Consider the following 26,550-nt stretch of genomic DNA (forward strand, 5'->3'; position numbering starts at 1 on the left):
CTATGATTTTTTATTGTTGCTTCTTTTATGATGTCATCATCATTATAGTAGTATGTGTTATATTGTTTGACAAATCCTATGATTTACCTGCCTGTTATGAGGAAGATATATTCACCATCAAAAGATAAATTATTATCACTCACATTTTAAAAGAATAACTTAAAAATTGTTTTTCAGTATGATTATATGGGATCAGAAACGATGGCTGTAACACAGAAAATTATCCAGATTACTGGCCTTGTCAACACTGTAAGTTTTAAGTTTTTTACATTTATAGTTTTATGAAAAATCATTGAAACTGGTTTCTATTTTACCATGACAAATCAATGACTTAAAAATCTTCAATAATCTAAATAATAAACTGAATATATTCCTTATGTTACATCATTTTGATTTAATAATTGTTATTTTAACAAGTATGCCATAAATCTTATTTTAGATGTTTACTCAGTTCAAATTGACTGTAATGCTGTCCTCCTTGGAATTGTGGTCACATAAAAACAAAATTTCTACCAACGGGGATGCTGATGATTTATTACAAAGATTTTTTGTATGGAAACGGGACTATCTTATCCTACGGCCCCATGACATAGCATTCTTACTTATGTAAGCACAATGTTCTACATTAAAAAAGAGATATGCATAAATAATATCATTAATTTGATAATTAATGCATTTACTGTGTTCTTCAACTTTCTGTAGGCCTCTGAAAATGTTAAACATTTTCATGTATAGCTATTGCCATAGATGTTATAGTATAGTTGAAAATATGATAAAAATAAAAACAACATAAGTAACATATATCACATATATCACAATATATTTTGGAATATAATTTATATAAAGACTTGACTTTCATAACTACAGAATACATTACTTATGTTATGTACATATGTTATATACTACATACTTTACTACTATATATGTTTACTAAAGAGTACATGTAAACCTAAACCTTAGCTTATTAATAATGTTAAAATTGTCACTATTCAGTTAATATTATCTATAATATGTTAATACATTTCATGTCTACTGCTTGACTAAAAAGAATTTTTTTGATAATATTTAATTTAAGAAAATGCTTACATTTAGGACAGGCATAACTTCTTATTCCACAGATTAAAAATCCTTTTTGTTTGGGGTGCCTGGGTGTCTCAGTTGGTTAGACCTCTGACTTTGATTTTGACTCAGGCCGTGATCCAGACCCATGTCAGGCTTTGCAATGACAGCATGGGGCTTACTTGGGATTCTCTCTCTCCCCCTTTCTGCTTCTCCTCCATGCGTGCACATGCTCTCTTTCTCTGAAAATAAATAAACTTAAAAAAAATAAAAATATAAAAAATCTTTTTTGACTTTTAGTGATCAAAAGAATGCATGCAGAATAAGGGAAACTGAGGAGAATTCATGATAGTGAAATTATTTCAAGTCTAAGAGGTGATGAGAGAAAATTGCTACTAGAGTGAATCATAATTTTCAATGAGCATTTTGTATAATATTTTAGATATTATCCAGGTCAAAAATTCATATATTTGAAAACCATTGTAAATTTTATGGAAGATTTAGCTTAATAAATAAAGTAATAAATTGCTCTGAATAACTATGGTAATAAAAAGTTTATACTATAATGATGTAGTTACAGGAAACATCCTACATATTTGGGAGCAACATTTTCTGGCACAATATGCAATAAAAGCCATAATGCAGATATTGCTATGGTATGTAATTTTTATCCTTCTTTACTATTTTTTTCTAATCTGTATATTGCATTTTATATTATTTAATATAGCTAAATAGTGTATAATAAAAGTAGTGTATAATAAGGCATTTTTCTCTCTATGTGTATTTATTATTTTGTTGGGACAAAATTATTTTAATCTTAGAACATAATATGAACATACATTAATATACTCATTCACCGAATAGGAATAATGACTATTATGACAGTTATATCAGAATTTCTAAGGATGTAAAACAGTAAGCCGAGTTAAATCCTCCTGTATGTCTACTTTAAATTCAAGAAATAGCAAAAATCATGAATTTGTCCTTGCCATTTTATGTGTTATGCTATTGTTACAAAAGTATGGGTCCATTTACTACATGTTGTTCTGCATTGTTCTTATTTTATGAATCATTTCAGAACTATTTTGAACAGCTTTTTAAAAGACATATACATGTTGCTTCATATAGCTCCACTTTTCTTTTTAAATTTGTATCTTATTAAGTAATACACATTCACGTGTTACAAATACAAATGATTTTTGGGGCACCTGGGTGGCTCAGTCAGTTGGGTGATCGACTTCAGCTCAGGTAATGATCTCACTGTACCCAAGTTCAAGCCCCACATCAGGCTCTGTGCTGACAGCTCAGAGCCTGGAGCCTGCTTCAGATTCTGTGTCTCCCTCTCTCTCTGCCCTTCCTCCCGCTTGTGCTCTCTTTCTCTCAAAAATAAATAAACAATAAAAGTTTTTTTTAAAAATTTTTAAAAAAACAAGTGATTTTACAGGACTAATACTGAAAAAACAAAATCAGTCCCTTACATAAACTACGCCAGCATTTTTTTTTAAATTTTTCCTCCTGACTTATTTATACTTTTATATTCATCTCCTTGTAAATAAAAGTTTTATTGGAGTATATTACATATAAAGAACATTGCAAAAATCATAAATATCTAGCACAATTAATATTGACCAGGTTAATACATAGCCATAAACATCATGGAGATCAAGAAATAGTGTATTTTACCACTTCATAAGACCCCTGTGACTCATATACCTCCTTCCACTTACTATCCATATCAAAGAAAACCACTTTGTGACACTTATCACCATTGGTTAAGTTGGCCTCTTTTTGAGCTTTATGTAAATGAAATAATACACAGTATGTTCTTGTATCTGCCAATTATTTGTTCAAAATTATGTCTGTGGAATTTACCCATGCTTATATGTGTAAGAATAATTTATTCATTTTTACTCTATATTTTTAAATACAATGCCCTTGAAATTTCTTGAGTCTTCAAATTTAGACATCCATTGACTTACTATCAGTGAAGTCAGAATTTAGGATCCTAATAGCTCATAATACTGACTTGCCACCTCTTCCATTCTTCCTCTATAATAATATAGCCTATTAGAATTTTGTTTTATTCTCAGATGAGCCAAATAATGAAATAAAATTAAATTGCCTTCATTGCATAGCTTTTGTTTCTTCCCAAATTTGTAACTGCATAATATTGCCTTTGCCCAAATTCTTTAATAAAATTAAAATTTCTAATTTCTGTTATTATTTTTAAAATTCATCCATTATACTACAACCTTTTAATGAGCTTCCATACAAATACCTTACTCCTATGTATATTGCTGGGTCATTTCCCAAGTGTTACACCTCAGCCTAAATATTAACTCATAAATTTTAAGTGGTTCTACTCCTCCTCAGAATTTTCTTTTGGAGTACTTCATTTTCTTCATAATACTTTCTGTGATCGATTTGTATTGATGAAGTTTGTTTTAAGTTTCTTTCTTGTTTATTTTCTTTCTTCCTTTCTGTAATGGAAGCTCCTCATGTGAACAATGTCCATTTCTGTCATGCATGCCACTACATTTTCATCTTCTGTTAATGTGCCTGACACATGTGTACACTGAGTTAATATTTACTAATTGGATGAACTGATTTAATGGAAAAGTTACATAAATGTGTTTTATGTTGATTGCATCAGAAATACTAAGTGTGCTTATGGCTATAGAATTTGAGCGTGTCAAATTGTAAACCAGAGAATACTGGTAGCTTGATCATTCCCTACATTCTTGCATTGTTCTTAATCAAATGACCAGTATGGATAGTCCTGTCAATGACTTATCAAAATAATGTTGTAAAATATACTTAACATAAAGAGTATTAAAATATAAAATTTTATGGGAACAAAATGCTTTAATTTAATTGATTACTTGCTTTTGTTAACTTCTTATATGATGGTTTTCCCTTCAATCTTCTTTATTTTAGTATCCAGATGCAGTAACTTTGGAGGGATTTTCAGTTATTATAGCTCAACTACTTGGCCTTAAAATGGGATTAACATATGATGATATTAATAAATGTTCTTGTCCAAGAGCTACATGCATAATGAATCATAAAGCAGTGTAAGGCTTTTTTTTCTTCTTAATTATTTTACATATATATATATATATATATATGTTAGGTTGTTTACAAGATGTGATGAATTTTTTATTCTTTATATTCCACTCCACGTCAAAAATTGGAAAGGTATCGAAGAATTTTCCTACTAATAAATCTGTCTAAGTGATACAAAACTCCAGGAAAGTGGTAAATATCATGATTAAGAAATACCTGAAGGAATTAGAGGGAAATTTTTAAGATTTATAAAGACTTTGAAATACTATATAAACATGGTACTATTATTGTTTTGGCTGTTATAGCACTTGGCATTCAAAGCAAAGATATGTAAAATTATCCTCAGTGATATAGTCCAGGGAGCTTTGACCAGAATTTTAAGGGAAAGAAAAAAGAGGAAACATTTGAAAAAGAAAAAAAAAACTGTCCTTATTTATAGATATTACGATTGACTACCTACATAAATCAGCAGAATCATAATACAATTAGAACAATAATAGCATTAAAAATTATATTAAGATAAGAGGAACTACATTATCTATAGACAAAGAAATAAAGAGAAAAGAAGGAAAGGGTGATGATGCTGGATAAAATGAAGACTTAACAAAATCACTGAGTAAATTAGGATACAATCTAGTGCGTAAGTACAGGGGCTGGCTTTTATTTATTTATTTTTATTTTTTTTAATGTTATTTATTTTGAGAGAGAGAGAGAGAGAGAGAGAGAAAGCAGAGGAGGGGCAGAGAGGGAAAGAGAATCCCAAGCAGGCACTGTCAGTGCAGAGCTTGACATGGGGATCTTGAAACCACAAATCGTGAAATCATGATCTGAGCCAAAACCAAGACTCTGAGGCTTTACCGACTGAGCTGCACAGGCACTCATAGGTTGGCTTTTTTTTGGAGCTGTGTATACTCAATTATTGTGATAAGATGTTAGCAGAGTAAATAAAGATGTAGGTAGTTTGGTTAATGGAGGTGGAAAGATGAGGACAATTTCTTCTGATAGGAAGCTGAGAAAAAGGAGCATAAGAGCTTGGATAAAAGACGCGAAACACATGTCTTGGAGACTAGAAATTAGAAATGACTTCAGAATGTGCTAAGATTGTTGGGCCTTTTGAATGGATACTTAATATTAGTAATTACAAAAGTAATATGAATTCAAACAGCATGTTTGTTTATTTTGGCCCATGTAATTTCAGCTATCAAACGCATAAGTAAAGAAAGTAAATAGTTGAGGTTTGCCAAGTTAATAATGTCCATGGGATTCAAAAAGAGTTAGGGTTGCAGGAGAAGCTGTGTTTCTCTGAAATAATTTTTTCAGTGTTTCCAAGCCCACACTTGGAGTTTGGGATAAAAAATGAAAATACTTTGAAACAGCTGCTTTAACTCAACTTATTTTGTAGTTGTCTTTAGACCTCGATGGTAACTTTCCCTACAAAAAACCAGTCGATTAAGACTTACTTTGAAATTTCTGGGTCTATTAAAATTCTATATACTTAGGCTAACACATTCATTTCTTCCTTTTCATGGCCATTTTTTAGGCAGAGATTTAAAAAAACAAATTGCTTTGTATACCTTTTAAATGAAAGTTTCAAGTTCTTTTTTTTTGTAATGTTTATTTAATTTTGAAGGAGAGAAAGACAGAGCATGGGTGGGGGAAGAGCAGAGAGAGAGGGAGACACAGAATCCAAAACAAGCTTCAGGCTCTGAGCTGGCAGCACAGAGCCCGACGCGGGGCTCGAACTCACAAATTGTGAGATCATGACCTGAGCCGAGGTCGAACGTTTAACTGACTGAGCCACCCAGGTGCCCCTAAAAGCTTCAAGTTCTAACTAACACTTAATTTTTACTCAGAAAGCATGTGGTCCAAGTAGAAAAGAACCTAAGTCTCTGTCTATTTTTAAGCTAATTTTGTGTACAAAGATATCAGTGCTCAAAATTTGTAGCTTTTTGCCTAACAGTAGCCTGCAAAACTGTAGTGGCACTGATGTCTATTGAAACAAAATAGTTAAAAGTAATAGAAAAAATTGCTTAAATATTTTTCCTTGTGACAGTCTTCACACTTTCCCCTATTGATTCCATTACAAATGAGTATATCAATGAAAGCTAAAGCATGCCTTTTTTTTCTCACTCTCCCAACTCCAAACCCTTGGCATTTCTTTCCTTGGAGGCTCTGGAGTCAACCCAGAACTTCACTCATCACAGATATAGCTGTTTAAGAGTTACTGTGTCAGACATGATTGCTTAGAGGGGAACTGTGAAATAGAATTAAAATGTAAACCACATATGTAATTGTAAATGTTCTAGTAGCTGCATTAAAACATTTAAAAAATCATAGGGTGCCTGGGTAGCTCCATTGGTTGAGTGTCCAACTTTGGCCTAGGTCATGTTCTCATGGCTTGTGGGCCTGGGCCCCATGTTGGGCTCTGTTCTGGCAGCTCAGAGCCTGGAACCTGCTTCAGATTCTCTGTCTCCCTTTATCTCTGCACCTCACCGACTTGCACTCTGTCTCTCTGTCTCAAAAATAAGCAAACATTAAAACCTTTTTTTAATAAGATGAAGTTAATTGCAGCAATATGTTTTAATGTACTTTATTAACATATAATAAATATTTAATACATAATATATTTAATATATTTTAATATATTTTATTTAATTCAATGTATTCAAAATGTTACCATTCCAACATGCAGTCTCATGCAGGATTACACCAATGTTATCATCTTGAGAAACTAGAAGATTAAAGTTGCCTGGAACTGAGAATAGTGGATGGGACAGGCTTGGCTGAGAAGACCAGTAGACAATATTTTACACAGTATATTTAAAATATATATTGGAGATCTATTAGACATATATATTAGATATCCCACTAAAAATATAGCTTGAACATGAAAATAAAGACCTTCACAGAACTTATATTTTAGTGCACAATTTAAGTCATATAAAAACAGATTTGGTGCGCCTGGGTGGTGCAGTCGGTTAAGCGTCCGACTTCAGCCAGGTCACGATCTCGCGGTCCGTGAGTTCGAGCCCCGCGTCAGGCTCTGGGCTGATGGCTCAGAACCTGGAGCCTGTTTCCGATTCTGCGTCTCCCTCTCTGTCTGCCCCTCCCCTGTTCATGCTCTGTCTCTCTCTGTCCCAAAAATAAATAAACGTTGAAAAAAAAACATTTAAAAATACAAATATGATTATTTTTACATGATACAATAATATAGATTAATATATGTAGAAAAATAAATAATGACAGTGGAAGGAGAATGTGGGAAGGGACACAACTTTATATAACATCAAGAAAGACCTCTTTAGAAAGTTACATGTGAGTAGACATCTGACTGAAATGAGGGAAGAAAACTTTGGGTATATGACTGAAGAGCGTATCAGGTAGAAAGATAGATGGTAGATAATAGATGATATATAGATACATGATAGATAGGTGGATATTTAACCATTAAACTTTACTGCTTTCCTGTAAAGATACATTTTCAATGCCATTTTAAAAATATTAAAGATTAATAGTGATAAAATGTAATCATGTTTGACTTCATCTCTGCTAAGGCACAACTTTTTCATTTAAGCCATCTTGCAATTCATATCATTATATATGGAACGTCGTTTAGATGGGCTTTTATTAACCTGGTTTATTTACCTGAGGATTATTATTTCATTGTAGGGGTTCCAGTGGTATAAAGATTTTTAGCAACTGCAGCATGCATGACTATAGAAATTTTGTTTCAAAATATGAGGCTAAATGTCTTCAGAACTTTTCAAATTTGCAACCATCATACCAAAATCAATCAGTATGTGGTAATGGGATTTTGGAACCTAATGAAGAATGTGACTGTGGAAGCGAAGAGGTAAGCAGTAAAGATTGGAATTTGAGCACAATTTCTTGTATTTCTAATAAGTGGTTTTCATGGTATTGGAGTTACCATATGCAACTATGTCTTCAATATGGAACTTGGATATGAAAGTGAGTAGTGGTTAGGATATATATGAATTGCTTTTCCATCCCTCTTCAATTGAGAAGACAATTGATTCATGAAAACTTGGTTTGTACACACTGTTCCCAAGTATGCCAGTGAAGAGGTTTTGCATACATAGGCTGAACAAATGGCTTTTTATCCATAACTTATTTCCTAATGTATGTGGCCCCAGTCTCTGTTTTTTCTACAAACTTCTTCTGAGTTTGTTTCAAATTTTCCCCTTTCTTTTGGTTGCAAGAGTGGTAAAACGTTTTTTTCTTAATCCTCAAGCATTCTTGCATTTCCAATTTCAGGATGATCAAAAACTTGTCCTGTTTGCTCACTTCTAAATATATATATATCCAGCCTACCACAGTCTCATCAACCAAATATTCTATACATACTAATTATAATAACATTATTATAATAGCATTATTGCATAATATGTCATAATTCCCCTCTATTTGAATAAAATAAAATTTCATTATTAGTCCCCCAGAAGTTACATGAATTTCTTATCCATCTACAAAAAGTACACCACCATTTGTTTACATAATATTAAATCTCTATAAGTTATTTTAATTCTCCACTATTCTCCAGCATTAATATATATGTATGTGTGTGTGTATATATATATATATATATATATATATATATATGTGTGTGTGTCTATGTAGGCTTTCCAGTTATCTCAGATTTTCTTTTTTTTCTTTTTTTTTCATTTTATTTATTTTAGGGAGAGAGAGAAAGAAAGAGAGAGAACAGGGGAGGGGCAGAGAGAGGGAGAGAGAATCCCAAGCAGGCTCCACACTCAACATGGAGCCTGATGTGGGGTTCAAACTCATGAACCATTAGAGCGTGACCTGAGCTGATATCAAGAGTCAGACGCTCAGCTGACTGAGCCACCCAGGCACCCCTGCAGTTATCTCAGATTTTCTAAAGTCATCTTAGTTTTCTAATTAGTGATACTATGCTCATCTTGTATTCACATCCTCCTAGATACGGTGCCAATTGCCACAAAAAAAAAACCTGGTTATTTTTAATGAAGGATACAATAAAGCAACAGAATCTGGAGCTAGGTCTGCACATTGTGAATTTCCACAGCTACCAGCTGTAGACATATCGTCACTTACAACAGACACTGTCAGTGGCCTACCAGTATCTTCTCAGCATTGACTATTCCTGAAGAGAGTATTTGTTTCAAGTATCTAAGACTTTTTGTTGGAGTACCTCCTCTGGCCTCAGTAGCATGCTCAGCTTTCAGCAGGGTGGACTTAGTGCACTTGGGGCTAACGATTAACCCTCAAATAATTATGAAGGGTATTTGGTGGATAATTGCCCCAGATTCCTTGACTCTTACAAGGAAATTCTATGAAATATGCTCAGTATCAGAGTTCTGCAAACTGGCCAGTGGACAAAATTCAGCTGCTACATATTTTTGTAAATGGAACTTTATCGGAATGACAACCATGCCCATACATTTACATATTATCTATGGCTGCTTTTGTGCTACAATGGCAGAGTTGAACACTTGCAATAGAAGCCATAAGGCGCACTATTTTAGCAAAGTTGCAAATAGTTGATATTTCACTCTTTACATAAAATGTTTTGATGCCCCCTATTTTATATCATTTCCTAGAAGTACCTGTGAGATTTAGCTTAAGACAGCAGTAAGCAACTCACAAACCCATATATACTGGCTTGTTTCCCTTCCTTAACATCTTGCTCCCATCTTGCTCCTAGTGTTTTGGTGGTAGGTAGAATAGACTTTCAAAGATGTCCTCACTCTAATCCTTTGAATTGTGGTATGTTATATTACTGAGGTACTTTGCAGAAGTTATTAAGGTTATGGACTTTAAGATGGGGACATTATCCTGGAATATCTCAGTAGGTCCAATCTAATCAAATGAATCCTTAAAAACAGAGAGCTTTCTCTAAGTGAAGTCACAGAGATGTAGCAGAAGACTAAAAAATATTTGGAGAGAGGGACCCAACCTGCTGTTGCTGAAGGAAGGAACATGGAAGCACAGAAGGAATGTAATTAGTTTCTAGGAGAAGAAAACATGCCCTTGACTGATAGCCAGTAAGGAAACAGGAATCCCTGTACTATAACCACAAGGAACTTAACTGGGCAGACAATCTGGATGAGACTTGAAGTGAATTCCTTCCCAAAGCCTCCAGTAAGGGCATAGCCATATTGACATCTTGATTTTACCTTTGTGAGACCATAAGCAGAGGATCTGGACTAATTTATGTATTTAAACTTTTGATTTATAGAATATAAGATAATTATTTAAGTTGCTAGGTTTTTGGTAATTTGTGACAGCCTCATTATGGAGCAAGTACACTCTCCAAATAAAGTACTTGTCTGCATCCTTGCTTAGTGGTTTGTTTCTTGGGGAACTAAAACCAAGTCACCTGGTACCAGAAGTTTTCCTAAGAAGCATACACTCAGGGTAAGATTCTGAAAGTGGATGTATTGCTGGCCAGATGACAAAATGTACTCACTTATAGGTTCAGGACATTTGAAATGATGGACTTTAGATACCTAAACTTTCAAATTTCTCAGAAATCTCTGTTCTGGGAAGTCACTGCTAGCTCAATGGTGGAAGAAGGTAGCTTCACATTGCCTAGAGACCACACAAAGATGTGTTCACAAGAGATGGATGTCTCACAAGATGATGCTTGTTCTTTTCAAGATCTGTCCCTGCCTTCCCTCATTGGTTCTAGACTGCATCAAATCTAAGTATAGCCCAAGTGAGAAAGTACTTTCTGCTATTATGATAAAGAGATTATTTTTTAAGAATTTGTAGAATTTGTTAATATGTGTGTACAAAACCCTGGATAATATGCAATGAATGGATGCTAAAAATGCTGGCTCAAAATGTTCAATATAGGCCTGGATAGGGTAGGGTTTATTAATAGGATGATAATCTCTACCGAATAAAGATCTATTAGGCAAGGAGATTTGGAGCCAGTCTTGATTTGCTGCTGGATGAATCTTTGAACGTTGCAGTCTGGCCCACAATAAATGAGGTTCATATGCCAGAACTGTTTTATTATTTTTTTATTGCCAGAACTATCTTAATATAGAAATATGGAAGGGTCTCAAAAACTCAGAATAGAGGTCATATTATAACAAAATGTAAGAATAAAAAATCTAGCATCCAGTTATTTGAGTGGCTCACCAGATACTGCTTTCAGTAAAACAATGAAAAAATGTGCTAAGAAGGTCCAAGTATTGTTGAAAATCTCCATGGTAGCTTTCTTGTATAGATAGGGATTGACTATTGGAAGCACCATTACAGAGTTGGGCACCCTGTGTCACTAGGGATCATTGAATACCAAAATAGCAGAGGCCAAGTGGCAGTACTTAGCAATAACAGCCACATGGATGTAGTTAGCATAAAGGGAAGAAAAGCATAGATGGCAACTATGGTTTTGAGCTGCATGGATTTATACTAATACTTAAGAAAGATCTGGGTCACCAGTTACCATATTTCTTTATTTATATAACTAAAAATTAAGAAAAAGCAGAGGACTGATGCCAATTGCTACAAATGGAAATTTATAATCTCTTGCTACATTTCCAGACTCAAGCTAGTATCAGAGTTTGAGCTCACTATTCAGATAGATGATGAAATCCTGCAATCTCCAGTAATGATAGAAAATAGCACTTTCCTCAGTCATTCCCCTCTCCAATAGAGTAACCTATAGCCTTTTACTGGATTAGCTATACACCGGGTAATGGGAAATACCCAGATCTTATAGTATGATTGCATGTAGAATCTTTGCTCATGGTACTCACATGAGAGGACCCAAAACACAATAATGAGTAGGGTGAGTGTATAGAGAATCCAGGTAATACCTGGAGCCCTTGAAAAAGACCACCTCACAGTAGGTTCAATGGATCCAAGGTTAGCACAGATTCTGCATTCAGTCATCCAGTAACTAAATATAAGTTGTTTCAATAGATAGATAGATAGATACACAGATGATAGATATATATAGATATAGATATAGATATAGATATACATATACATATAGATATAGATATAGGTATAGATATGCCCCTATTAACACTAATAAAAAATTCAACAATAACAGTAACTAAAGATGAGACATCATATAGATCATATATAATATGACATTAAAATGGTAAGGTGATATGAACATTATACTAGTAAATTTAACAACCTAAATTGAATAGACAAATTCCTTGAAAAAAGCACTTACAAAAACCAACATGAGTAGAAATTTAAAATGTGAATAGCATTATTAAGAAAAATATATTAAAGAAATCCTATCTATACTTTCAAAACTCATCAAAGAAAAGTCCACACCACATGGTTCTGCTGGTGATTTTTTTTAATTAATGAAAGCACAGCATATACAATACAGTCAGTGATACTGTAACAGCATTGTATAGTGACAAACGGTAGCCACATTTATGGCGAGCATAGCATAATGTATAGAAAAGTTGAATCACTATCTTGTACACCTGGAAACTAATGTAATGTTGTGTGCCAACTATATTCAAATTAAAAAAAAGAAATTATGCTAATTTGATATATTTTCTAAATTATAGAAAAAAGTGATATACTCATTTTTTTCATCTAGAAATAAAAACTAAATGAGTTTATGCATCCATATTAATAATTTGGGACAATTACCATCCACAGCAAATTCAACATACAAATGTGCACACATAAACACACATACACAGTAATTAAAATGAAGTGTTATTCCCCAAAAAATTACAGAAAGTTAAAATGAATATAGTCCATATCTTGACCATTGCTTGATAACAAGACTAGTATCTGATACATACAAAGTACTCAATAAATGCTTATTGATTCAATGACTGCATGGATAGTGTAATTATCCTTATAATAATATATCAATTTTATCAATGTATAAGGATAAGTATATTTAGAATATTGATTAGGAATAATGTTACTTGGATAGTTTATTTGAAAGTTTTTCCTAAAGGGATCTATAGAAGAATACAAGTAACTTTTTAGAAAAAAAGTTGGTTTGAGGGAAATCTTGCCTTAACAATCATCAAACATACTATGACGCTATTTAATTTCATTCAATGTGGTATTGGCCATTGGAATAAGAAGTGAAAATTGACATTTATATATATGTATCTATTTATATATCAACATATATATATATAATCAATTAATTTAAATATCTAAACATGTACAAGTTATATAGATATATAACATTTATTCTCAGGATGGAAATGGTTAATGTCATAAGGGTTTATCTATAAATCCAGTGCAGTGCCTATAAGGAAGGGAGAAGCAACCCCTGACATGCAGGATCTGGCCTAATAATATCAGGTGGGCCTTGGTGTTGCCAGGAGCTGGCTTGACACGGATAGGCTGTGTGGGTCTCCTGTTGAACATAAACAATTTCATAAAAGGTCAATGTCTGTGATCATGATGGATGAAGAAAAATAGCAAGGACACTCTCTATGTCTGAATACAAGTAAAACTTGAAAAGTTTTCAAGTCACAGAAATGACCAAATACCCTCCCATCCTGGCTAATATGAGTAATTACTATTCCTTTACCAATTTTGACTTAGTATTGTTGTAGTTTCCTCTTCTAGATAAGAATTCTTAGAATACTCAGAGATGTACCCCTTTGTTTCTAACAGCATCTAATGTGGCAAAGCCCAGATTTGTTAAATCCCCTCAAATTACACAAGCTTGAATCCTGTAATTACATCCTCTCACTGAGGACTACAATAGTTTCGCATGGTGTATGTCCTCTTTTGCTGACAATAGTAATGAATCCAACTTGTTCAACTACAGATATGTTCCAGGAGGTCTTTGGCAGAATGGCATGGACATCTATATCTTCATAAATATCCCTCATTTTTCACAAATGGAAGCTCTGTTTTATGAACCTACCCACATACATGCAGATGTGTGCATTCGTTCTTGTATTCACAAATATAATGACAATTAATAAATATTAGAATGAATATTCCACAAAATATAGAGAGATAAATTTCAGAAAAAATAAATATGTATGTTTTAAATAGCATTAAAATATAAAGTATTGATAAGTCTTTACATAATGGAGGTCATGGTAAGGAGACATAAAACCCAATAGTCATCAAGAAGAACATTACAAATTTCACAAAATGACAGGCACCATTAATGAGATAAACAATAGGCTGCAAGCAAATATTATAAACATATAGAAGGTTGCTGAGGCTAGGACTTCTGGGACTATTTTGAACAAAGGTGGTGAGAGTGGACATCCCTGTCATGTTTCTGATCTTAGGGAGAAAGCCCATTGCAAAGGCATCCAAACTGGTAAGGAAGAAGTTGGACTTTCACTCTTTGAAGATGACATAATACTCTACATAGAAAATCAAAAGACTTCACCAAAAAACAGCTAGAGCAGATACACAAATTCAGTAAAGTCTCAGGATATCAAGTCAACGTACAGAAATTGGTTGCATTTCCATACACCAATAATGAAGCAGATAAAGATATCTATAAAGATATAAAAGAGTAAGAGATATCAAGGAATCGATCCCATTTACAATTGCACCAAAAAAAAAAACTAGGAATAAACCTAACCAAAGAAGTAAAAGATCTGTACACTGAAAACTGTAGAAAGTTTATGAAAGAAATTGAAAGAGGCACAAAGAAATGGAAAAACATTCTATGCTCGTGGATTGGAAGAACAAATATTGTTAAAATGTCGATACTTCCCAAAGCAATCTACACCGATGCAATCCCTATCAAAATTTTTCACAGAACTAGAACAAACAACCCTAAAATTTGTGTGAAAACACAAAAAACCCTGAATAGCCAAAGTAATGTTGAAAAAGAAAAAGCTAGAGGCATCACAAGCTGTATTACAAAGCTGTAATCAAGACAGTATGATACTGGCACAAAACAGACACATAAATCAATAGAATAAAGAACCCAGAAATGGATCCACACACATATGGCCAAATAATCTTTGACAAAGCATGAAGAATATCCAATGGAAAAAAAGACCATCTCTTTAGCAAATGGTGCTGGGAGAAATGGACCACGTCATGCGGAAGAATGACCTTGGACCACTTTCTTACACCATACACAAAAAATAAATTCAAAATGGATGAAATACCTAAATTTGAGACAGGAAACCATCAAAATCGTAGAGGAAAACACAGGCAGCAACCTCTTTGACCTAGGCCGCAGGAACTTACTTGACACGTCTCTGGAGGCAAAGGAAATAAAAGCGAAAATGAATTATTGAGACCTCATCAAGATAAAAAGCTTCTATACAGCAAAGGAAACAATCAACAAAACTAAAAGGCAACCAACGGAATGGGAGAGTATATTTGCAATTGCAATATTAGATAAAGGGTTAGTATTCAAAATCTATAAAGAACTTATCAAACTCAACACCCAAAAAACAAATTATCCAGTGAAGAAATGGACAGAAGACACGAATAGACACTTTTCCAAAGAAGACATCCAGATGGCCAACAGACACATGAAAAGATACTTGGCATCATTCATCATCGGGGAAATACAAATCAAAACCATTCTGAGATATGACCTCATACCTATCAGAATGGCTAAAATTAACAACTCAGGAAACATTAGATGCTGACAAGGATGCAGTGAAAGGGAACCCTTTTGTACTGTTGGTGGGAATGAAAACTGGTGCAGCCACCCTGGAAAAAAGCATGGAGATTCCTCAAAAAGTTAAAAATAGAACTACACAACTCAGCAATTGCACTGCTAAGTATTTTCCAAAGGATACAGAAGTGCTGTTTTGAAGGGGCACATGCACATCAAAGTTTATAGCAGTACTATCAACAATAGCCAAAGTATGGAAACAGCCCAAATGTCCATTAACTGATGAATGGATAAAGAAGATGTGATGTATATTTATACAATGGAATACTACTTGGTGATGAAAAAGAATTAATTCTTGCCATTTGCAACAACGTGGATGGAACTAGGGTGTATTATGCTAAGCAAAATAAGTCAGTTGGAGAAAGATATAATATAATTTCACTCATATGGAATTTGAGAAAATCAACAGATGAACATAGGGGCAGGGAAGGAAAAAAGATAAAACAGAGAAGGAGGCAAACCATGAGATTCTTAAGTACAGAAAACCAACTGAGGGTTGCTGGAGGACAGATGGGTGGGGGGTATGGGTTAAACAGGTGATGCACATTAAGGAGGTCACTTTTCTGGATGAGCACTGGGTGTCATATGTAAGAAATGAAGTACTGGGTTCTACTCCTAAAGCCAAGACTACATTGTATGTTACCTACCTTGAATTTGAATTAAAAAATAAATAAATAAACACAGAATGGAGGAAGGATAACTGGGTACTATGTAAAATCTGTTCACACTATTTAGTGAGGAAAAGAGGGAAAAACAAACCTGTCATGCATAATGCTCAAAGTGGTCAAAATAAATGATTATTTAATTCATAAGGTTGTACAAAATGAAAATTCACTCACATTCACTAGTAATTAGACAAATGATAACAAAAATATGAGACCCCATTTCCCCATTAGTTCATTATAAGTTAAACTGATTTGGTCATAATTAGTATTGATAAACATGGTTGGGAGAGCATCTTCATTTACTGTCCATGAAAGAACACACACACACACACACACACACACACACACACACACACAATGATATTGAACTTACTCCTGGAGAATCTGGGGAGTATAACAACAAATTCAACTTTTATTCTATATTTTCTATATTGTTTCTAGGGTGGGAATGTTTATAAATGCATGTCTATCACATAGACACGTGAAAAAGCAGAAACAAAAGGAATATTAAAAATAAAGAAGAATCATGGTGCCTGGGTGGCTCAGTCAGTTAAGCATCTGACTTCAGCTCAGGTCATGATCTCACAGTTTGAGCCCCATATTAGGCTCTGTGCTGACAACTCAGAACCTGGAGCCTACTTCAGATTCTGTGTCTCCCTCTCTCTCTCTCTGACCCTCCCCAGCTCACATTCTGTCTCTCTTTCTCTCAAAAATAAACAAACATTAAAAAAAAGTAAAGAATAATCATACCTCCATAATAAATGACAATATCTTTAAAACTTGTTTTTTGAGTAAATAGAAAATGTTTGTTTTTTTAGAAAGTGTTAATATAAAAATATTAAAGAATTGCATAAATGCAATTTTTTACATGGAAACAATATTTAGTTTATTATTTATTTATCACCCAATGTGAGTAAGTTTGCTGTCTTTTACTTGTAAAATATATAAATTTATTAACATATCCATTTTATTAACTTCATTACAGTAAAACAAAACATGACACATGATTACTATACTAACTTTGTTTTTTATCATAACTATTGCTTAACTCTATTTAATTTTATTCACAAAATGAAACCGTAGTAAACAAATCACTAAAAACAAAATTGGGGAAGGTCTTCTCTTGGAAACTTACACTTTTTTTCCTCAAGGATATACTTCCATGTTGGTAATTTATGAATTAATTTCCAATGACTTTAGATAATGTTATTGATCAACTTCTATTTTAGGTGTTACTTAGTTTTTACAGTTATATGTTCTTTTGGACATTCTAGAAATAATAAAATAATAAAATTTCATTGAATATAACTACATTGTATAACTGAAAAGTTGAACATATAAGTGTATTAAATAGAAGTTGAGATTAATAAATGAAAGCTGTTAAGTGGTTGAACTACAATAATATTTCTTATGAAATTTTAGGAATGTCAATTTAAGAAGTGCTGTGATTTTCATACATGTAAACTAAAAAGCTCAGCAAAATGTGGTTCCGGACCCTGCTGTACATCAAAATGTGAGGTAATTTTCCAATATTTATAAAAAGGAAATTAAGCTGTGATCATAGATGTGATCATGATTAATAATTAATTAAATTTATGTGGAATTGATAAAGAGAATATAGAAGTGGTTCAGTGGACAAAATGGAGAGCACATCAACAACCACAAGTAAAAAGGAAAACTACTATGAATTAAAGAAGACATCACAGATAGGTACTGATTATTCTGTTGTGTTGAAACCAGTTTACCATCTTCTAAATCATCACATAAAGAAAGTATATATATACATTACTATATCAAAATATTATCAACTCTCAAGGAAATCGTGAAGTCAAACAAATGGTAAATGAATGTCTGTGGAAATATAAGCCAATTTTGCAGCAGACAAAATGTGTAGTGTATAGGATATACAAAGAACTCTCAGACATGGATAAGTGAAAGACAAATCTCCCCTCCTCCCCCCCCCGCCCCCCACACACACTCACAGGCAAAGGGGCTCTACAGGCAATTTACAATAATGGAGGTAGAGTTGTACTCCAGTGTGTGTACTTCATCTGCAGTAATTAAGGTAAACACAAATAAAAACAATTAGCACAATATCTAATGTAGTTATTCAAATGGTAATCTTAAAAACAACAATGTCAGATATTAACCAAAGAGAAGAGATAAAGTTATTTTTTGGAGAGTATGGAATTTTGAATTGCTATAATCCCTTTGGTAAGCAATATTTGAGTATCTCTGAACAAAGTATAAATTATCAGTTTCTTTCTTATGTATATATCTTAGAAGTATATACATGTATGGAATGCTCAAAAAAGAATATTAATTATAGAATTATTTGCAGTAGTCAACAATTGGTACTAGAATGATCACAAATTATTGTACATTGTACAAGAATTAATAACTGCAGGCTAAATATGCATGCACTAATACATATTATCTTTAAGATATATGTTCAGATGAGAAAGCAAGTTTAATAATGAAAAATATTTTATAATTGAAAATTCTGATATATTATATACACATAAATATTCCATATATTCTTTTGCCCAATTTTTCAACTCAGGTATAACTTACTATATTATAATTTTATTATAGTAAAATTCTTTTAGTGAATACTTCTGAGTATTATAAGAAACATTCAGTCTTATAACTAGCACCACAATCAAAGGATAGGTGATTTCATCAGCACTCTCAAAAAATCACCCTATGCCTCTTTGTACCTCCACCCACAGACCCCAGTAACTACAGATCTGTTTTCTGCATTTGTAATTTTCTTTTTGCAGAAATACAAATTGAATCGTATATGTAAACATTGTAATTAGGCATGTTATCATAATAGCATTTGAGTTTCATTCATGTTGTGGTGCTTGTCAGTAACCCATTCTTTTTTGGTTTGTTTGTTTGTTTTAAATAGGTATTTATTATTTAAAAATATACAAACTGGCTTTTTATTAGTCACAAATTATGGAAAAATTTTAAAAGTTTGTCTCAACCCTCCAAAAAGTGTGCTCTCTCTTTACAGCGTTGAGTGGCAGTACATTTTGATGGTATGGAAACTAACTCACAAACATTCCATATAACTTTGTTAGAATGTACAAAGATATGGCAGAAACCAGAATCCCTACAGTGTTAGACAAATTCAAGTTCAAGTGTTACTGAACTTTTATAAACAGTGAGAGGATTACAGAATAAATAGTAAACACCTGTGTGAAATTTTGCAAAGCAAAAATGATTCGTTTTGTATATTTTCACTTTGTTTCAGCCTTTCCAAAAGACTTTTAAATGCAAAAGTTGAAAATTTTCCAGTTACCTGAAATTTCAAAAATCTACTGTACCTTGAAAAAAACCCGTGGGTGCCTGGGCCGCTCAGTCGGTTAAGTGGCCGACTTCAGCTCAGGTCATGATTTTGCGGTTCGTGAGTTTGAGCCCCGGATCAGGCTCTGTGCTGACAGCTCAGAGCATGGAGCCTGCTTCAGATTCTGTGTCTCCCTCTCTCTCTGCCCCTCCATCATTCACGCTCTGTCTCTCTTTCATCTGTCAAAAATGAATAAACGTTAAAAAATTTAAAAAAGAAAAAAGAAAAAACTCTTGGGACGCCTGGGTGGCTCAGTTGGTAAAAAGCCCGACTCTTGTTTTTGACTCAGGTCCTGATCTCATGGTTTCATGAGTTGGAGCCCTGCATTGGGCTCTGTGCTGACAGTGTGGAACCTGGTTGGTATTTCTCTCTCCCCATCTCTCTCCGCCCCTCCTCCACTCACGTTGTCTCTCTCAAAATAAATAAACTAAAAGAGAGAGAAAAAGCTCTTAAAATCAGCATCATTCAAACAGTGGCTAACTCACAAATGTGTATGCAACAACCACAACTAAGCATGTCAGAGTCACCAGCTTACAACTGAAGGCAGAATTAGAGGCACATCTCTGACAGTTAAGAGAAAAGGACATGAGGGGTAAGTATGCAGCCCAAGACACCCAGGTATTTGATTGTGGGGAAAAGGGTCAAAACTAAAGGGACTTTTTTCTTACAGAATCCAAGGTCTTAATTAAAAGCAGCTCCTTTAAACACCTAAATCCTTTTTGACTCTCTCCTCATCACTAAAACAGATGGTACAAAGTCTTCATACAAAAGAGAAAATTTCTGAAATTGCATTTAACATCAATGCTAATAACAACCAATTGAAAAGAAAGAACTACAAAGTGCAAATTTATAAACACTGTACTTGACTTTTTCATCAGATAAGTCACAGCCTTGGGAATTCTGTGATTCTCCTAAATATAAATAATTAGGTATATTTTATATGGCAAATCTCTTCACTAAGGATAGTTACTCATAGAATATGATTTTATTTTTCTTTTTCCTCCTAGATATCATTAGCAGGCACTCCTTGTAGAAAGAGTATTGATCAAGAATGTGATTTTACAGAATATTGCAATGGAACCTCTAGTAATTGTGTTCCTGACACTTATGCGTCGAATGGTCAGCTGTGTAGGTTGGGAACTGCATATTGTTATAATGGACGATGTCAAACTACTGATAACCAGTGTGCCCAGATATTTGGAGAAGGTATTGCTCTTTATTATATATTTCTTTTACCTTAAGTTTGAATCCCTCTATATAGGGATATATCAAATAGAAGGTTAGAGAAAGTCTTAATTATCAAGTTGAAGGAACTTCAGAGGAGGTTAAATTCTCAGTGAAGTCTGTTTTTCCATAATTAAGGTTCTGGTTGGAAGAAGAATGAAACCTATGCTTAGGAGGGGAACAGTTGAAAATGTGTTCTCTCTAATTTTAGCCTCCAGGATTCTCTGAAACTACTGAATTTATAAAATGGTACAACACTGATCATTCACACCACCACCTGCACCAATTAATAATGACATAAGTGGGGCGCCTGGGTGGCGCAGTCGGTTGAGCGTCCGACTTCAGCCAGGTCACGATCTCGCGGTCCGGGAGTTCGAGCCCCGCGTCAGGCTCTGGGCTGATGGCTCGGAGCCTGGAGCCTGTTTCCGATTCTGTGTCTCCCTCTCTCTTTGCCCCTCCCCCATTCATGCTCTGTCTCTCTCTGTCCCAAAAATAAATAAACGTTGAAAAAAAAAATTAAAAAAAAAATAATGACATAAGTATGTTCCCATTATATGAAGATAATGTGGAAACCTGTCTCTCATAACACATATTGTATCCCCATCAGGATCTCTCTCCTACCTGTCCTGGACACTAACTGTAAGTCAAATTCAAGTCACAGCAAAATAGAGCCAGGATGTGCTGGAATTTATAAGGGAGTAAAGGAAATATACCCCAATAGAGCTACAGGTCCTAGACAGCAATTACTGCCAGAATCAAGGGAGTGTACTTGGAACTGGATTCTGAGAGTACTTGATCATAACATTGGATAGGGGAACATAAGATTGGATAAGAGAGAGTTTATTATTTTGGAAGTACTCTCCTAAGATAATAAGACTTAACACCCTGGCAAGGATCCTAGAAGACAGTAAAAATTTCTATTAGGATTGTTTCCAGAAAGATGGAAACAATGGCCCACTCTAAGTGAGATTTAAATGTTGAAATTACCAAGGGAATAGAATCTTTGACAACTTTCAGTGCACAATGGGTCCACAAGGTCCACAAATCCATTTGACAATTATTTTTTAGTCCTAGAGGATATCATCAGGTTTGACATATTAATAGTTTGTGCAGTCCCATAATTATGTCCTTGGGCTATTTGATAAGGCCATGGAGAAAGCCTCTGTAACTCTCTCCTACCAGAAATTAATACTACCTTTAAAAATCTAAAGGATGCAGAGGTGGTTAGCAGTATATATATATATACATATACATATATATATATATGTATATATATTTAATTATTCAATATGATTCTTGTAGAAACCAGATGGTGTTGGAAGATAATAGTATTCCACTGCAAATGCAGACAAGCAGCAGATTAATTGCACCCACTATGCCAGATGTGGTGTCTATGCTAGAGCAGGATAGCATATGTAGTAGGAGTATAGCCACTGATTTGGCAAATATATTCTTTTCTGTTTCTATTTTAAAAAAAACAATTAGCAACAGTCTGCTTTCACATGGAATGGATAATGACATTAATGTTGAGTTTTGCTGTCAATCATAAAGTTGTAGAGATGTGGACATCTTAAAATATATCACATTTTCTACTCCATCAATGATTTTGTTCTAATCCAGCTAAATAAGAAAAGCATTGCTAGAATGCTGGAGGATTAAGTAAAGCACATTTTCTATAAAGGGCAGGAGACAGCCTTTCAAAATGTGTAGGAATTTGTCATCAGTAAAATTTTTAAGGATCCAGTGATCAGAGGCATTATCTGACGTCTCCTGCAAAGTAAAACCAAATGGTGTGTATCTTGTATCTCATTTAACTAAAAAAGCACACCACCTGGTAAGCCTCTTTGGGTTCTGGAGTCAGTATATCCCACATGGGGAAGTACTGCTTGATTTCATTTACCAGATGACATGAAAGGTTGCTAATGTGGAGTGATGTGAAAAGCAGGAAAGGGTTCTACAGCATGTCAAAGCTGCAACACAAGAAGCCCTGCATTCTGAATTATAAAACACAGCAGCCCCAATAATATTAGAGGTGTGGGTCATGAGAAAAACTGCTATATGGGACTTATACCAAGCCTCTTTGGGAGAGTAATAGAGCAGTTCTCTGGGGTTTTGGAGCAAGATTGTTCCATCTAAACTGGAGGACGATACCACTTTGACAAAACCACTCTGAGCACACTACTGACTCCTGTAGAGATGAAGAATCTGACTTTCAGACACCAAAAACCCATGTGTTCAGAACTATACAGTATATGCTTTGTTATGTCAGACCCACTAAGTTAAATGGTCAGGTAGATGGAAGTCATTCATTCACCTGGATTCAAGCACAAGCAAAAAGATCCTTTGCATCTCCCTTAGCTCATACCTATGAAATTTCATGGGATTTCACAATGACCAAGTTACACTTAGAAGAACAAGCTTATGTTTGCTTTATAGATGTGTTGGCTCAGTCACTAGTCATAAGTGGGGGAAAAAGCAGTAGCTATACTGCAGCCTCACTTTGTAGGTTGCCTTGAAATAAAGATACTGACCATCTGGTCATTTGTTTCTGTGGAAGGAAAAATAGCCAGAAGTAGATTATAGATATTCTCTTGAACAATGACAAAGGGCCTAGTTTGTTGGTGAGGTGCCTGGGTGTGGAAAGACCAGAAGATTAGAGGCAAGAGTTCTGGAATAGAAATATATGCTAAGACACATGGAAATGAACAATAATGTGAAGGTCTTTGTTTTAATCCACCAGTTAACACCCACCAATGAGCATCCTCCATGGAAGAGATACAGAACAATCAAATAAGCATAATAATTTGGCTAGTTTCCATCAGCCAGCATCCATCATTATCCACCCCAATGCTGTAGGATGGACATATTTCTAGGCTTTCTCAATTTTTTTTAAATTACTGCCTCTGAAATAACAGATTCTTTTCTGAGTTTAGTTTATCTTTTTCTTGAGTACCTTTACCTTCTGGTCAAATGTAGCCAATGGTAACCAAGATAGTTTCTGCTTCCCTACTTCTTTGCCTAAGACAAGTTTATTAAGGCTATGATTTCCCTTTCAATTGCTGAGAAGAGAGTTTGTTCAAGTGTTTTATCCTCCCATAGCATGCATTAGTCTTCTTTATCCAATGATAGTAATTTTATTACCACCTACTACCAGGCTTCAATGACAATGCCACATATTTTAGACACATTTTACTGGGGAACTCCACTTTTGAGTACCAATTCATGTGTTTAATGAAATGGAAAGAACCCTAAAACATCTAAGAAATCCAAGACAACTATTCTGCTACTCCACACTGCTTTCACTATGATACCCAAAATGACAGGTGAACGTCTACTTAAAACATTGCTTATCCTCCATCAGAGAAGAGGATCTGACACTCAGTTCTGAAGGTTTCTGCCCATAAGTGACATGTTTCAAATTACAATGTCATGTCTAATGTTCATTGGATGAGGCAGTATACATTCCCACAGCAAGGGACAGCCAATTATTGTTAATAATAATATAATGTTACTGCAATAGATATAATTTTTTTCTGTTTTCTATTAGCTAAGACAATTGTTTCTTTCTACTTGTATTGACAAGATACACACAGAAAAAAGTATGACCAAGCTCATGATTTTTTGTTTATGCAATAAGAGTTTCATTAGTTTTTTATGGAAAAAATATTTAATTTAGATTAATAATAATAATTTAACAGATATGTTTGCATTTTTAGGTGCTCAAGGTGCTCCGTTTGCCTGTTACAAAGAAATTAATTCTCTGCGTGATAAATTTGGAAACTGTGGTTTTAAAAATTCACAACCATTGCCCTGTGAACAGAGGTATGTATATAGAAAATAATTGTTTTATTAAGTCATAAGAATTATATATTGCCTGTTAAGAGACATTAAAGACTAATGGTCAGTAAATTGTGTATCAGGAGAATATTTTAAAATAACATTGCACATATTGTTCTTTTATGTAATTCAGTTTTCTTTTTGCCTGTTTTTTTCTCTAATATGTTCTAATGATGAAACTAGACAAAAAAGGCTGATGCTTATTACCAGAGGTAAGAAGTGGACACAAACCACCAAAAATCAGAAACTTGTGCACTAAACTGAGAATTAAAACTGAGGTTTTTTTATTAAGTTGATATATGATAATGATCCTAAAGCAAGTGCTTTGATTTTTGAGACATGAGATTTTTGAAAGGAATAAAGTTTTTGTTGTTGTTGTTGTTATTTGTTTCCAAAATACTGACATGTAACACATGGCAGTACCTATCAATAACTAAACTGGAAGTACTGGAATATTTTTAAGGGATTTATGAAATCCAATAAGGGAGAGCTTAATCCATTACAAATACTTCCTGAATTTCATGGGACTATTGAAAACCAAGGAATAAAAAAATAACAGATAAGAGGTTGACCAAGATGGTAACATAGAAGGCTTTGGAATTTTACTCCTACCATATACACACTGAATCTTCATGTACACATGAAGCAATTACTTCTAAAAGAAGTCCAAAAAACACCAGAAGGACTCCTACACATTGAGAAACTGAGAAAATACTCACATTGAAACAGGTAGATACACACGCTCACCATAAAACACGTAACTGGCACAGAACCACGCAACTGGAAAGGAAATCCCAACTACCAGTTTCTTCCTGAGGAACAAAGGATTTCGACCCCACATTAAGTGTCTCAACATTTTAAGACACTTCTCTGAAGGACAGGATCGCAAAACATGTAGTTCTGAAAGCCAACAAAGCTGTGTCCACAGACCCACAAGACTGTGACAAACAAAGGAATGATTGTTAACAGGAATTTAAGCACATGTCACACATATCCTCCAAGGCTCATGAGAAAGGAAGCAGGCAAAACTTCCCTATCCCAGCCCTTTCCCTGAAAGGGATCTGGCTGCATATTTAGAGAGCTGTCACCTAAGGCTTAGGCTTCTAAGGAGACAGCTGTGATCCTTCCCAGAGACTGAGGAAAGTGATGGACACCTCCTTTGCCAATTCCTTGTAGCCCACTCTAAGTCACTAATATCTCCCTGCAAGGAATGTGTACATAAGTCTGTTCCCCAACTTTTGCACTGCTGCCCAAGGGACAAGTCCCCAGATCATCTGGTTCTGATAGCCAAAGGAACTTCTATTCACAAGTCCCAGAAGACTGTTGCAAACAAAGAAGGAGTTCTCAGGAGGCTATACCACAGGGCTCAGCGCAGAGGGAGCAGACAAAATTTCCTGTCTCAAAGTCTTTACCTGAAATGAATCAATTTGCATAATGTAAAAGATCTTGACTGAGGACCAAGTTTCTGTGAAGGGACTGGCTTTGATCCTGCTCAGGGACCAGAGAAGCTGGCAGCTTTCTCTCCCAGTATCCCTTCCTAGCCAGCTCCAAGTCTCTAGTATCTCTGGAAGGAGCTTATAAAGGATGTCTTGCACCACAGATTTTGACTCTTTGCCCAAAGAACAGGTCTCCAAACTACCTAGTTCTGATAGCCAATAGGACTTCTGTTCACAAGTCTCACAGGACTGTACAAAGAAATAGTTCCTAACAGACACAGG

General features: G+C 34.4%; 1 protein-coding gene across 4 annotated transcripts in view; it reads left to right on the plus strand.

Moving 5' to 3' along the window:
- Positions 1 to 26,550, plus strand: part of LOC101097234 (disintegrin and metalloproteinase domain-containing protein 18-like) — a 139,348-nt gene that overhangs the window by 41,642 nt on the left and 71,156 nt on the right. For 3 of the 4 annotated variants that reach the window (XM_006930702.4, XM_045055527.1, XM_023252577.2), the window contains 8 exons: positions 178 to 249; positions 440 to 606; positions 1,634 to 1,715; positions 3,997 to 4,133; positions 7,795 to 7,978; positions 17,839 to 17,934; positions 20,779 to 20,977; positions 24,712 to 24,817. In XM_006930702.4, the coding sequence (XP_006930764.2) occupies positions 178 to 249; positions 440 to 606; positions 1,634 to 1,715; positions 3,997 to 4,133; positions 7,795 to 7,978; positions 17,839 to 17,934; positions 20,779 to 20,977; positions 24,712 to 24,817 (1,043 nt within the window). The remainder of the gene's footprint in view (positions 1 to 177; positions 250 to 439; positions 607 to 1,633; positions 1,716 to 3,996; positions 4,134 to 7,794; positions 7,979 to 17,838; positions 17,935 to 20,778; positions 20,978 to 24,711; positions 24,818 to 26,550) is intronic. The other variant, XM_045055528.1, reaches the window with a different exon arrangement.

Source organism: Felis catus, chromosome B1 (assembly GCF_018350175.1).
Source record: "Felis catus isolate Fca126 chromosome B1, F.catus_Fca126_mat1.0, whole genome shotgun sequence".
In the NCBI taxonomy this organism is placed as follows: domain Eukaryota; kingdom Metazoa; phylum Chordata; class Mammalia; order Carnivora; family Felidae; genus Felis; species Felis catus.